At 41.4% G+C, this 14,968-nt stretch overlaps 1 protein-coding gene across 1 annotated transcript in view; it reads left to right on the top strand.

The window, feature by feature from the left end:
• The window catches only part of LOC309561775 (antiviral innate immune response receptor RIG-I-like), a 67,876-nt gene that overhangs the window by 15,118 nt on the left and 37,790 nt on the right, over window positions 1-14,968 (top strand). The window contains exons 10-13 of the mRNA XM_082265795.1: window positions 1,188-1,341; window positions 6,695-6,953; window positions 11,192-11,354; window positions 11,467-11,568. Of these exons, the coding sequence (XP_082121921.1) occupies window positions 1,188-1,341; window positions 6,695-6,953; window positions 11,192-11,354; window positions 11,467-11,568 (678 nt within the window). The remainder of the gene's footprint in view (window positions 1-1,187; window positions 1,342-6,694; window positions 6,954-11,191; window positions 11,355-11,466; window positions 11,569-14,968) is intronic.

The following is a 14,968-nucleotide window of genomic DNA, read 5'->3' as shown; positions in this document are numbered from 1 at the left end:
TTTTTAATGTTTAACAGACATTTATTAAGTGATTTTTGTCACATTCTTTACATTTATCACCTATATTTGTTAAAGCCTAGTTGAACCCTCTTAATTTTTTTTTTTCTTGTTGTTAATTCTGTTGTATTATTTCATTTAAATATGGACTTTATTATAATTAAAAGAAGATAAGGTTATTACATTGCAATGGCGGGTTAAAGTGGTAATAAACCCAAAATTATAAATGTAATATATTGCAGCTTACCAATCATTAGACGTGGTAGCTGCATTCCTCTTTTTTTTTTTTTTTGGCTTATTTCCCTCTAGTGATCTGGGAGGTAGGTATAACGTTAATTATTTAAGAAGAATAAATTGGTCCCTAAGAGGCACCTGCTAGGATCACTAACATTCAACAGTGGAGTTTTGGGTTTGGGAGGATTGTCTGTAGGAACTTCCAACCATCATTACCAAATAACTTGTGAGACTAAACAAGTCTTTAAAAAATCCCAATATTCTGGATGAGGGAAGCGTAATTCTGGTCTGTGAGGGGTAGCAACCATGGGAAAAAATATTTCTCCTATTCAACTCTCCTGATTTATTGATTTGGTAAGAAAAAAACAAAAACTGTGCTGGCATCACTAGAAGAAATGGACACGCACAGCAGTCCAGCTCTTCGAAACACCCCATGCTCAGTGAATTGGAGTAATGTTGATTATAGCAGCGATCTTTGGGCTTGTTGGGGTGCAGGAGATATCCAACTCTCCTATGTGTTAGCAGTGAAAAATTAACCCTTGCTGCAATACTTAGCTGAGAAAATATAGTAAAAAAAAAAGCACATTTATTGCTGTATACACAGCCAAACTGCATTATAGTAAGTATTTAAGAGGGTTTAACTGGGCCTTAAAGCTGAAGTTGTTTGTGAAACTGCTATAAGTAATATATTAATTAATGTAGCCATTGCACGATTGTCAGCATCAAAACTATTGTTTGCTGAGATTTATGTAAATACATTTAAAAAGATTTACCTAATATTAAAACAGCGATGTCTGACAATAACTTTAATGTTCAATAATCTAAAGCCTTTCAAAGAATACTGCCATGTTTTTGCAATCCTTCCTGACCCTTCTTGGTTATCTGCTTCTGTGTGCATGATGTAGACAGGGAATCTGTGTTGTTTAATTGAATCCTTACTTTTGTTATTGATACAGGATGTGGAAAAACATTTGTGGCATTATCGATTTGTGATCACCATCTAAAATCTATTCCTGCAAATCAAAGGGGAAAGGTTGTGTTTATGGCTACTAAAGTGCCAGTGTATGAGCAACAGAAAAATATTTTCTACCAGTATTTTGAAGATAGCGGGTATGTACTAAAAATTATATGACTGGTGTAAGAAAGAACTCTACCCAAACTGTGTGGGTTAAGGCTGGGTTGTAAGCCTCCTTTAGGTGTTTCATGGCTCAGTTCACATCTATGTGTTTTTTGGCGCTTTTTGCAGAAAAGCACTGCAGTCCATTTGACATGGTTTTCTATTGGACACGTTCACATCTGTGCTTTTTTCAGCCGCCGCATTTTTGAAAAGGGACATTTTTAAACGCAAAACGGTGCGTTTTTGGTTTAATAGACTTCAACAGAGAAGCTGCAGAAAAGCATGTGGTGCAATTTGCGTTTTGCATTTTTTAATTTGCTTAACAACAATTTGGCCAAAAAAAAGCATAAAAACTTGCAAAAAATGCGCTAAAATGCGTGTGAAAAATTCACAACAAAAAGCACTGCAGAAACAGATCAAAAGCAAACTGCATAGGTGTGAACCAGGCCTCATGGTCTGTTGAACCACACTGTGGACATTCCCTACACCTGAAATTTATGTGACAGAGTACTCTCAGCTTTCAAAACCAAACAAAAAAAATCCAGCCCAGTACTTACCCTTTATCTCTATTCCTTTGTAACAATCACAGAACTTCCAGGTATGGAGAAGAAAGTGACAAGTGATTTGTTTCCCCAGAATAGAGGGTTGGAACCTGAGGGGTTAGTCAGAAGATCCCAGCACTGTCACAAGTAGTGGGGGTGGATTGAATGGTCAAGGCCACTTACTGTGCAATTGCCTGTGATCTTCAGTGGGGGGCAGTCTAAACTGTGAGAAAACAACTATGAAGTTAAGTGTAATAATCTGAGGTGCTTAGGGTGGGGTGAAGGGTTAAAGATTTTACAGAATTCACAGCTTTACTTTAAAGAACAACTTGACCTTATAAAATTCTTTCCACCCCATCCTTAATGCTGCTCATCTGTTTAAATACTTACCTTCCTCCTTGATCCAGAAATCTTCGTTGCATGGCATTTGTCCCTTAAGCTGGGCTGCATCATCGGTGGTGGAAGTCTGCCAAAGCCTCCTTTTCCCTTCAGTTTTTACACACTCTGCACATTTTAGCCATGGAAATTATTTAAATTCCCTAAAATATAAAACTAATGTATAACTGTCCAAAACCAGAAACCCTGTACAATTAAATGGTGGTGTTTGAAATTGTTTGATATTACATTATATTAGCACAACTATTTATCAAACCCATTGTTTCATGAAAAATACACTCAAGTTTATTCAAGTGTACACAAAGACAATATTCTACCCAATTTTGTGGTCAAATATAAAAAATGGGGCTGTTTCAAGTGGATTCTAAAAATGCACTTATGTGTGCTGATAGTTACATAGTAGTTGAGGTTGAATAAAGACACTCAGTCTTTATAGCCCTTACTGTAAAGAACCCCCTGCGTAGCCTGAGGTTAAAACGCTTCTCCTCTAATCGCATTGTATGGCCTCGTGTCCTCATGCATTCCTTGCGACTGTATAGTTTTTTTTCTATGCTCTGTTTACCGTTGAGGTATTTGTAAATTGCTATCATGTCCCCTCTCAGGCTTCTCTTCTGCAGGGAGAATAAATTAAGCAGTTCTAAACGCTCTTCGTAATTAAGGTCCCCTAATCCCCTGATAAGTTTAGTTGCCCTTCTCTGTACTCTCTCTAGCCCCAACACATCCCTTCTGTACTTGAGTACCTGTCATCTGAGTTTCCTGAGTACCCATCAAAGTACTTGTCACCAGCCCATCAGAGTCCCTGAGTACCTGTCATTGCCCCTCAGAGTACCCGAGTTCCTGTCGCCAGCCCATCGGAGTACCCGAGTACCTGTCATCGGAGTACCCGAGTACCTGTCATCAAAGTACTCGAGTACCTGTCATCTGAGTTTCCTGAGTACCTCTCTGTAGCCCATCAGAGTACCTGAGTACCTATCTGCAGCCCAGAGTACCCAAGTACCTATGTGCAGCTCATCAGAGTATCTGAGTACATGTCATCAGAGTACCCAAGTACCTGTCACCAGCCCATCAGAGTACCCGAGTACCTGTCATCAGGGTAGCCAAGTACCTGTCACCAGCCCATCAGAGTACCCGAGTACCTGTCATCAGAGTACCTGAATACCTGTCTCCAGCCCTTCAGAGTACCTGAGTACCTATCTGTAGCCCAATAAAGTACCCGTGTACCTGTCTCCAGCCCATCAAAGTACCCGAGTACCTGTCTCCAGCCCATCAGAGTACTCAAATATCTCTCTGCAGCCCATCATAGTACCTGAGTACCTATCTGCAGCCCATCTGAGTACCAGAGTACCTATCTGCAGCCCATCAGAGTACCCGAGTACCTGTCACCAGCCCATCAGAGTACTCGAGTACCTGTCAGAGTAAGGGAGTACCTGTCTCCAGCCCTTCAGAGTACCTGAGTACCTATCTGTAGCCCAATAGAGTACCCGTGTACCTGTCTCCAGCCCATCAAAGTACCCGAGTACCTGTCTCCAGCCCATCAGAGTACTCAAATATCTCTCTGCAGCCCATCATAGTACCTGAGTACCTATCTGCAGCCCATCAGAGTACCCGAGTACCTATCTGCAGCCCATCTGAGTACCAGAGTACCTATCTGCAGCCCATCAGGGTACCCGAGTACCTGTCTCCAGCCCAGAGTACTCGAATACCTATCTTCAGCCCAGATTATCCGAGTACCTGCCTCCAGCCAGAGTGCCCGAGTGCCTATCTGCAGTCCATCAGATTACCCGAATACCTGTCTCTAGCCCATCAGAGTACCCCAGTACCTCTCTGCAGTCCATCAGAGTACCCGAATACCTTTCTGAAGCCATTTAGTATACCTAATACCTGTCTGCAGCCCATTAGAGTACCTGAGTACCTATCTACAGCCCATGACTCATAGACTATACTTTGGGGTGTTTGCTTTCCAAAATGGGGTCATTTTGTGGGCGTTTTCATTGTCCTGGTGTTCCAGGGCCTTTAAAAGTGTGATAGGTTGTAATGAAATTAGATGTGTAATTTATGCTCCTAGAATGTCTCAAGGTTCCACTTGGATGTTATGTCGGGCCTCTGTATGTGGCCAGGCTGTACAAAAGTCTCACACATGTGGTATCGCCATACTCAGGAGGAGTAGCAGAATGTATTTTGGGGTGTAATTTTTGCTATGTACATGCTATGTGTTAGAAATATCTTATAAAATGACAACTTTGTATAAAAAAAAATACATTTTCATTTTCTTTCCACATATTCTAAAAACATGTGGAAAAAAATGTTCAAAAGACTCATTATGTCTCATAGAATATAGAGTGGGGTGTTTGCTTTCCAAAATGGGGTCATTTTGTGGGTAATTCTATTGTCCTGGTGCTCCAGGGCCTTCAAAAGTGTGATAGGTCATTAGGAAATTATACTGTATGTGTAATTTATTTTTCTAGAACACCTGAAGGTGCCCCTTGCATGTGAGCCCTCTGTATGTGGCCAGGCTGTGTAAAAGTCTTACACATGTGGTATTGCCATACTCAGGAGGAGTAGCAGAATGTATTTTGGGGTGTAATGGCAAGTATGCATATACTGTGTGTGAGAAATGACTTGTAATTATGACAATTTTGTGATTTTGTGTAAAAAAGAAAATGTATTTTCCAAGACCTGTGGGGAAAAAATTACAACTTCAAAAAACTCACTATGCCTCTTACTAAATACGTTGGAATTGTGAAAAACTAATTTAAAACCCGCGCTAATGGATAATCTCTTAAACTTAAAGTTTCAAGTGAAAAGGTGTAAATTAAAAACGTGTATATAAGGTGCAGCTGCTGCAACACTAAGAAAAGCTTAGGGAAAATGGTAAACACAAAATTAAAGCAGCGCTAGCACTCAATAATAATAACAATATAAATACTCTGTATGTGTGCTTCAATTAAACATATATGACACTCTCATGGTGATACAAGTTAAAAAAGTGTGTATGGTTATATCAACCTTAATATATAACATTCAATAGTGATATAAAATATAAAGTGCTGAAAATAGTGAATAAGAACTTTAAATATGAATAGATTGCTAAAAAACAGTGAAGAAAAGTCCATAAATATAAATCAACAATCAGGTGAAATATTATAGTCCTTATAATAATCCCAAGATAAGGTGCTCCAGTGCTAGTAAACAATAAAGTGCTCCAAGAGTGAAGGGTGCCCCTCTCAGTTCCCTACTCACCAAAACGCCAATAATTAGGAGCCTTTAGAAATATTACACATAAGCCTTGGCACCAGGATTCTTAAAAGGATTCCTCCATATGCTTTTCCCTGTTCATGGGTTCGCTTGCGCATCCACCATTAGAATAAAGGAGAAAAGCCATGCATAGTGAAGTATGTATATGTAGGTTTAATTGTGCTTGGAAGCCAAATACATACTTACAATGTAGCAGAATGTATAAGCAAAATACACAAACTCGCCGCGTGGTTACGCCGCTCGGCGTGCGTTCCACGGGCAGGAAGTGACCAACCGGAAGTGACGTGCCGCTCCGTGCGTGACAGGAAATACGTCAACGCGAGTATTTATATTTTTATTATTGAATGCTAGCGCTGCTTTAATTTTGTGTTTACCAAATACGTTGGAATGTCTACTTTCCAAAAAAGGGTCATTTGGGGGGTATTTGTACTTTCCTGACATTTCAGGGCCTCAAGAAAAGAGATAGGCTGTCGGTACATCAGGTGTGATTAGGTGTGCTCAAGTTTCAATGATTGGCACCATAGCTTGTAGATTCTATAACTTTCACACAGATTAAATAATATCCACTAATTTGGGCTATTTTTACCAAAGATATGTAGCCATATACATTTTGGCCCAAATTTATGAAAAAAAATTACTGATTTGCAAAATTATATTACGGTATATAAATTTTCGCTCTTTTTTCACTTATATACAAAAAAAATAAAAAAATAAAAAACCCAGTGGTGATTAAATACCACCAAAAGAATGCTCTATTTGTGTGAAAAAAATTATAAAAAATTTGATTGGGCACAGCATTGCATGACTGAGAAATTATCATTCAAATTGTGAGAATGCTGAAACCTGAAGATTGGTCTGGGCAGGCAGGGGGAATGCCCTGTATTGAAGTGGTTAATAGAGTTAAAAAAAAGCATGGACACTATTTGTTAGGAACCTTTTGTATTACATTTTTTGTTCTTGGGTTTAATCATCCTTTAGGACCAGCTTTTGCTTCTACCCGATTAAAAGACCTTTTGATCATACATACAATATGTGGTGCATCAGTGCTACACTGGAGCTGGGGGTCTGATTTCAGTATTAGCAGTAGCAGATTTTGGATCTCAAGGTTATTTTGTTTTCTGGTAACTGAATTGCTGTAATATTTCTTCTCCAGATATTCAGTGGTTGGGTTTTGTGGAGAGGAAGCTGATAATATTCCTGTGGGGATGATCATTGAACAGAGTGACATCATTATTTTGACCCCTCAGATTCTTGTCAACTGTTTAGAGAGCGGATTACTGTCTTCCCTGTCCATCTTTACCTTAATGATTTTTGATGAATGCCACAATACAATTGGACACCATCCCTACAATGTGTTAATGTTTAAGTACCTGGACCAAAAACTGGACTCACCAGGTCAAAAACTTCCTCAGGTAAGGCAAATTATGAAAGGGCCAATAAAATACACTGCTCAAAAAACTTAAGGAACACTTTTTAATCAGAGTATAGAATCAAGTCAATTACATTTCTGGGATATTGATCTTGTCAGGTAAGTAGCAGAGAGGGTTGTTAATCAGTTTCAGCTGCTTTGGTGTTAATGAAATTAACAGCAGGTGCACTAGATGGGTAGAACGAGACTACCCCTGAAACAGGAATGATTTTTACAGGTGGAGGCCACTGACATGTTTTTCCCTACTCCTCTTTTCTGACTTTTTTTAACTAGTTTTGCATTTGGCTAGGGTCAGTGTCACTACTGGTAGCATGAGGCGATACCTGGATCCTATAGAGGTTGCACAGGCAGTCCAAATCCTCCAGGATGACACATCAATACGTGCCATTGCCAGAAGTTTTTCTGTGTCTTGAGAGCATGGAGGAGATTCCAGGAGACAGGCAGTTACTCTAGGAGAGCTGGACAGGGCTGTAGAAGGTCCTTAACCCTTTAGCAGGACCGGTATCTGCTTCTTTTGCAAGGAGGAACAGGATGAGCACTGCCAAAGCCCTACAAAATGACCTCCAGCAGGCCACTGGTGTGAATGCCTCTGACCAAACAGTCAGAAACTTTTAGGGTGGCCTGAGGGCCCAACGTCCTCTGTGCCTGTGCTCACTGCCTGGCACCATGGAGCTTGATTGGCATTTGCCATTGAACACCAGAATTGGCAGGTCCGCCACTGGCGCCCTGTGCTTTTCACAGATGAGGGCAGGTTTATCTTAAACACATGTGACAGACATGAAAGGGCCTGGAGAAGCCGTGGAGAACATTATACTGCCTGCAGCATCGTTCAGCATGACTAGTGTGGTGGTGGGTCAGTGATGGTCTGAAGAGGCATATCCATGGAGGGACGCACAGACCTCTACAGGCTAGACAAAAGCACCCTGACTGCCATTAGGTATCAGAATGAAATCCTTGGACCCATTGTCAGATCCTACACTGGTGCAGTGGGTCCTGGGTTCCTCCTGGTGCACAACAATGCCCAGCCTCATGTGGTAAGAGTATGCAGCCAGTTCCTGGAGAATGAAGGAATTGATACCATTGAATGGCCCCCCACACTTGCCTGACCTAAATCCAATAGAACACCTCTGGGACACTATGTTTCATTCCATCTGACGCCACCAGGTTGCACCTCAGTCTGTTCAGGAGCTCAGTGATGCATACACTGATCCAGATCTGGGAGGAAATACCCCAGGACACCAGCCGTCCTCTCATTAGGAGCATTTCCCGACATTGTCAGGCATGCATACAAGCACGTGGGTGCTATGCAAACTACTGAGTACCATTTTGAGTTGCTACAATGAAGTTTCAGCAAAATGGACTAGCCTGCTGCATCATTTTTTCACTTTGATTTTCAGAGTATTCTTGAATTCAGGCCTCTGTAGGTTGATAATTTTCATTTCCATTAAACGATGCAGCATCCTTTCATTCCTAACCCATTACCCAGTCCATATCAGTAGAGATATCAAGGATGATATTTTTCCCCATTGAAATCTGATGTGTTTTCAAAATGTTTCTTTAATTTTTTTGAGCAGTGTGCATTCCAGATTGATTTTGTAAGAACGTTTTAAACCTTTCAAGACTGCTGCCAGCTGTTGGTTTTAAAAGTAAACTTTTTCTTTGCTTATGCAGGACAAATCAACATGCTCACTTTAATGCCAGCCCACACAGCTGCATAAAAGTACCCTTCCCTCCCCCCAGTACTATGTGATAGCCCCAATGCTTTCCAATGACCGTGCAATTGTCATTCAAAGTGAGACGGCGCTGAAAGCTGAAAATTGTCCTGAGTAAAAGTGCCCTGTGTTGAAGTGGTTAAGCACCCAAAAATTAAAAATGGCCCTATAAACATAAAAAAATAAAACAACATGAAAAAATACCACTCCTAAAACAAAAGCCCATTTTTTTTTTTTTTAAAGGCATAAAAAAAAGTTTTCTATGGATGGGAAAATGTCTAAAAGTGACTGCTGACCTCAAAATAAAATAAAAGACAAAACAATTCCAAAATTAAAGAACAAAAAAGTCAGCAAAGAGGGTGATTGCTCAAAGACCTAAAAATAAAAATAAAAAGTACAATTTTCTAACTGTCTCTAATCTCTCCCTATGTAGTTTGTCAACTTTCCCTTTACTAGCTTCCAGTTAATTGACATTATGGCTGCACTGTGCCCCCCTTTTTAGGTGAGAGGACTGGCTTATCCTAAAGCCCCCTTATTGGCCCTTCTAAGCCTGCTGGCCTTAGCTCAAAGGCCATGCAATGCATTATCCTCTATGATTAAGAATTTGCAGGATTCTCCTCATACCCATGGTAGCTGCGAGCTTGAACCTCATTTCTAATCCTGGAGTAGTAGGGGACACCTGGAGTGGTACAGCACAACAACTATAGGTCATGACCTCTAGACTTGTCTTGTGGCAAGGGTGGTCACGACACCCCCATCTAATCTTCAGACCATGCTGCAGATATCCTATTTTTTACAATCAGTGAGGAGGCTGTGTCTTAAGACTTTGAATCTTCAGTTTCACGGTCCACCTTCATCTTCAATATTTTCCTGTAAACCAGAATTTTTATATACAATATCTCACAAAAGTTAGTTCACCCCTTACATTTTTGTAAATATTTTATTATATCTTTTCATGTGACAATACTGAAGAAATTACACTTTGCTACAATGTAAAGTAGTGAGTGTACAGTTTGTATAACAGTGTAAATTTGCTGTCCCCTCAAAATAACTCAACACAGCCATTAATGTCTAAACCACTGGCAACATAAGTGAGTACACCCCTATGTGAAAATGTCCAAATTGGGCCCAAAAGTGTTATTATTTTGTGTGGCCACCATTATTAAGCACTGCCTTAACCCTCTTGAGCATGGAGTTCACCAGAACTTCACAGGTTGGCACTGGAGTCCTCTTTCACTCCTCCATGACGACATCACGGAGCTGGTGGATGTTAGAGACCTTGCGCTCCTCCACCTTCCGTTTGAGGATGCCCCACAGATGCTCAATAGGGTTTAGGTCTGGAGACATGCTTGGCCAGTCCTCAGCTTCTTCAGCAAGGCAGTGATCATCTTGGAGATGTGTTTGGGGTCGATATCATGTTGAAATACTGCCCTGTGGCCCAGTCTCTGAAGGGAGGGGATCATGCTCTACTTCAGTATGTCACAGTACATGTTGGCATTCATGGTTCCCTCAATGAACTGTAGCTCCCCAGTGCCGGCATCACTCATGCAGCCCCAGACCATGACACTCCCACCACCATGCTTAACTGTAGGCAAGACACACTTGTCTTTGTACTCCTCACCTGGTTGCTGACACACACTTGACACCATCTGAACAAAAAAAGTTAATCTTGGTCTCATCAGACCATAGGACATGGTTCCAGCAATCCATATCGTTAATCTGCTGGTCTGCAGCAAACTGCTCATGGGCTTTCTTGTGCATCATCTTTAGAAGAGGCTTCCTTCTGGGACAACAAGCATGCAGACCAATTTGATGCAGTATGCAGCATATGGTCTGAGCACTAACAGGCTGACCCCTCACCCCTTCAACCTCTGCAGCAATGCTGGCAGCACTCATACGTCTATTTCCCAAAGACAACCCCTGGATATGACACTGAGCAAGTGCACTCAACTTCTTTGGTCGACCATGGCGAGGCCTGTTCTGAGTGGAACCTGCCCCATTATACCGCTGTATGGTCTTGGCCACCATGCTGCAGCTCTGTTTCAGGGTCTTGGCAATCTTCTTATAGCCTAGACCATCTTTATGTAGAGCAAAAATCCTTTTTTTCAGATCCTCAGAGTTCTTTGCCATGAGGTGCCATGTTGAACTTCCAGTAACCAGTATGAGAGAGTGAGAGCGATAACACTAAATTTAACACACCTGCTCCCCGTTCACACCTGAGACCTCGTAACACTAACGACTTACATGACACCGGGGAGGGAAATGGCTAATTTGGCCTGATTTGGAATTTTGTCAGCGGTTGAGACATTAATGGCTGTGTATTGAGGTTCAACCCGCTGGCTGAACGTAAAAAAGACTGACTCATGTATGGCCAGCTTAAGGTTGCTTGAATAATATAAAAGGCTTTTTAAAAGCTGCAATGTTTCTTATTGTGTCAGCTGTAAAATAAGAATTCATTTTCACAAAATATACCCATATTGACTTATAACATTTTGCATTTAACAAACAGATTGTTGGTTTAACAGCCTCTGTGGGCACTGGGAAGTCCCGTTGTGCTGCAGACGCTGTGCAGTACATCAGTAAACTCTGCGCCAGTCTGGACATTGAATGCATTTCTACAGTTAAAGAAAATTTGGAAGAGCTGAAGAAAGTGGTGCACAAACCGGAGAAATGTAAGTACCCACAGGAATATATTTTGGACAATAACAGTATAAAAATACATCTGTTAGGCTTCCAGGTAACCTCATAGCTACTCATTTCTGTTCTATCATAAATTTTCTACAGTTATTCATGAAACAAGGTGTCGTATGAATGATCCATTTGCTGAGATCATGTCTGAATTAATGACGGAAATTGAGCAGATGGCTAAATCAGTTTATCCTATAGGTAGGTGTGATGTACAATTTATGAGAATATAGATGTACTAGACTGTTATTTGTGTACTCCAGTGACAAAAAAGGTAAGGATTAGAATACTCTAACTTCTGTTCTCAGAGGGAAAAGATCATTTGTTATTTTAAAGGAAACCTAGACTTAACCGATTGCCAACCGCCGCAAGTACATATACTGCGGCGGTCAGCCCCATGCAGGCAAAGTGACTTATGGGTACGTCACTCACCTGTGAGCCAATAGGGGGCGAGCGTGCGCCGCCGGAGGCGCGCTCCCGCCCCCGCTCGTTCACGGACACCTCCGCGCGAGTGACTGGCGGACCCGATGTCCGCCGGTCACTCGCGATCATCTGTTACAGAGGGAGAAAGGCAGGCGGCTAATGTAAACAAAGCCGCCTGTCATTCTCCCCTGTGTAAGTGCAGAGATCATACGGTCCTGCTATGCAGGACCGTATATCTCTGTAGTTACACCACTAGCCACATCCCTTCACAGTTAGAAGCACGCCCCTAGGGACACACTTAACCCCTCCTTCTCCAATAAAGTTAACCCTTCCCTGCCAGTGTCATTTTTACAGTAACAGTGCATATTTATAGCACTGATTACTGTAGTAATGTCACTGGTACCCCCAAAAGTGTCAAAAATGTCAGTCAAGGGTCCGATCTGTCCGCCTCAATGTCTCAGTCCCACAAAAAAAATTGCAGATCGCCGCCATTACTCATTTCCCTTAGTTAGTAAACGCAATATCTTTTGTGCAAACCAATCAAAATTATTGCGATTTTTTTTACCAAAAATATGTAGCAGATAACAAATTGGCCAAAAATGTTAAAAAATTTAGATTTTTACATTTTTTTTGGGGGGAATTTCATATACAAAAAAATCGCACAGGTGATCAAATACCACCAAAAGAAAGCTCTTTTTGTGGGGAAAAAAAGGGCGTCAAATTCGTTTAGGTACAGCGTCGCGCAATTGTCCGTTAAAGTCACGCAGTACCGAATCGCAAAATAGGGCCTGGTCAGGAAGGCGGTAAAATCTTCCAGGGCTTAAGTGGTTAAAGAAATATGTGGTCTGCCATTGTTGACAGACTTGAAAATGTTGGCTTTAATTCTTTTGGTGATATTAACCTGGAGCAAGCATGCAACAGCCAAGTCAGAACTCCCAATCTGCATACTTGTTGTAGGTCTGGGACACAGAAAGTACTAAAGAAATTACAGTAGATCAGCAGAATAGAAAGAGAGGTTGGTAATTGACCCCTCCATTATTTCTCAGTACAGGGTTTCTTTATATAAACATGTTGTTCTTGCAGGGCCGGAGTGGGACTCATTTTCAGCCCTGGAGTTTCATGCCTTAGACTGGCCCACTTTAGTTCACGACTCCCTATATTAAAATAATGTAATTAAAACCTCTGAATATAAGTTTGCAATGGCGCACTGTTCTCTACAGCCTTGTAATTCATTCAGTGAGAGAGAGAGAGAGAGAAGGAGGAGTGAAATAAAGAGGGAAGGAGAGGCAGGGAGCGAGAGAGAGATAGACAGGGGTGGAAAGAAAGAGGGAAGGAGAGAGAGCAAGTAGGTGGGGTGGAAAGAAAGAGGGAAAGACTGACCCCCCCTACACTGCTCCCCTACACTGACCCCTACACTGACACTTCCCTTCACTGAACCCTTACACTGACCCCCCTACATTGACCCCTTCACTGACACCTACACTGACCCCCCTACACTGACCCCTTCACTGACACCTACACTGCCCCCCCCCCACCTTGCAGCAGTGACATCTGTAAACCTCTAGCTGCTGCCTCTGCAGCTTAAACGGCGGGAGTGATAGGGAGCTGTAAAATGAGGCTCAGCAACATGTTTTATTGCCCGCCAACCGCAAGTGTAAATGAGCCCATGGCTAGGTTCACACTGTTACAGGTGGTTGCATGTGCGGGACAGCGTGTAAATGGCACCTATTCCCACAACCACCTGCAGGAAAAATTCCCTGCTCTTTTACAGATGCGCAAGGCTGCCATTTATTCCATTTGGCACTTCCGCGCATCTGAAAATGCAGCACATTTTTTGGTGCGGGAAATTGCATGGTACTTTTGCACCATGCGATTTTGCTGCGGCTGCATTTTCATAGGACCTTTTTCCTGTGTTTCCTGCAGGTACAGTAGCCCATTTAAATGAATCGCCTGCTGTGCCTGCGCAAATGTGAGTCACAGAAAACGCATTAGTGTGAACCTGATATAATAGTCACCTAAATAGAAAATACATACAGCAAGGTGCCTCCAACATATTTTACTGTAATAGCACAAAGTCACTTTAAAAATATTTCTGCTGAGTACGTGCAAGTGCTATAGATATTTGCGCCAAATGATTACTAAATTAATTAAATTATATATAGCGGTGAACAAAACTGCAGCTACCTTACAATCACCAATAGGGAAAGAGTACTCTACTAATATTAAGAAGCTATGCTTCAATTAGGCAGCGCATATCTTGTCTTCCAAAATTGTGCTGAAATGTATGTATTATACTATAGTGACATGGACTTTTAAATAATAGCAATCCTTATAAATAATTATTAAAGTGCATAAATGTAAAAAATTAATAAAATATACATAAAGTGCTCTGTGACATTCATGTAAACATCCGTATCCAAAAGAATATAACTGTGTGTATATATTACTGCAATCAAAGTGCTTAGTGCTCATGAAATACCCAATTAAATACAATTATATATATATATACATATATATATATATATATATATATAACACTTCAAACAAATAAAAGTGCTTTTTTGCTCAGTGCTACTATAATTTGATCACTCAAAGTTCAGTGCAAAAAAATTGTCCAATATTCTCCCAGTGAAGTATTCGCGACCATGCAGGGGAACAGTGGTGGTGGGTATCTCCTATTCACCCGTGCAGTATTATCTGGGGTGTGCGCTTACCAGAGGGATATGATCCCTGTTACCTTATGGCAACCAGGATCCTGAACGCTTTTTAGCTAATATTTAGCCGTTGAATGGTCCTCTCGTCCACTTTTCCTGTGTTTGGGATCACCTATATGTCTCAGGGTAAGTAATAGGAGAGAGACAAGGGACTTCTCATGGTGTAGTATGTTCAATAATCGTATCCTTTATTACAGGTTCATTAAAACTCATACAAAATATAAAATCAATGAATGCCTATGTAGCATTATGCTGAATAGCTGTATATACTAATTACCGGATCACGGAGAATAGCAAGCGCTCAGGTGCAAATCACGTCGCTCCTCCCCGGCTACTAGTCCGGCATCCGGCCTGCGTTCCAGCTAAACTCTGTAGGGAGGCGGATCCTGGTTGCCATAAGGTAACAGGGATCATATCCCTCTTGTAAGCGCACACCCCAGATAATACTGCACGGGTGAATAGGA

This window comes from Pelophylax lessonae, assembly GCF_965119305.1.
Source record: "Pelophylax lessonae genome assembly, chromosome: 1".
Lineage (NCBI taxonomy): Eukaryota > Metazoa > Chordata > Amphibia > Anura > Ranidae > Pelophylax > Pelophylax lessonae.
The sequence above is the reverse complement of the archived record's forward strand: the minus strand, read 5'-3'. Positions and strand labels throughout refer to the sequence as shown.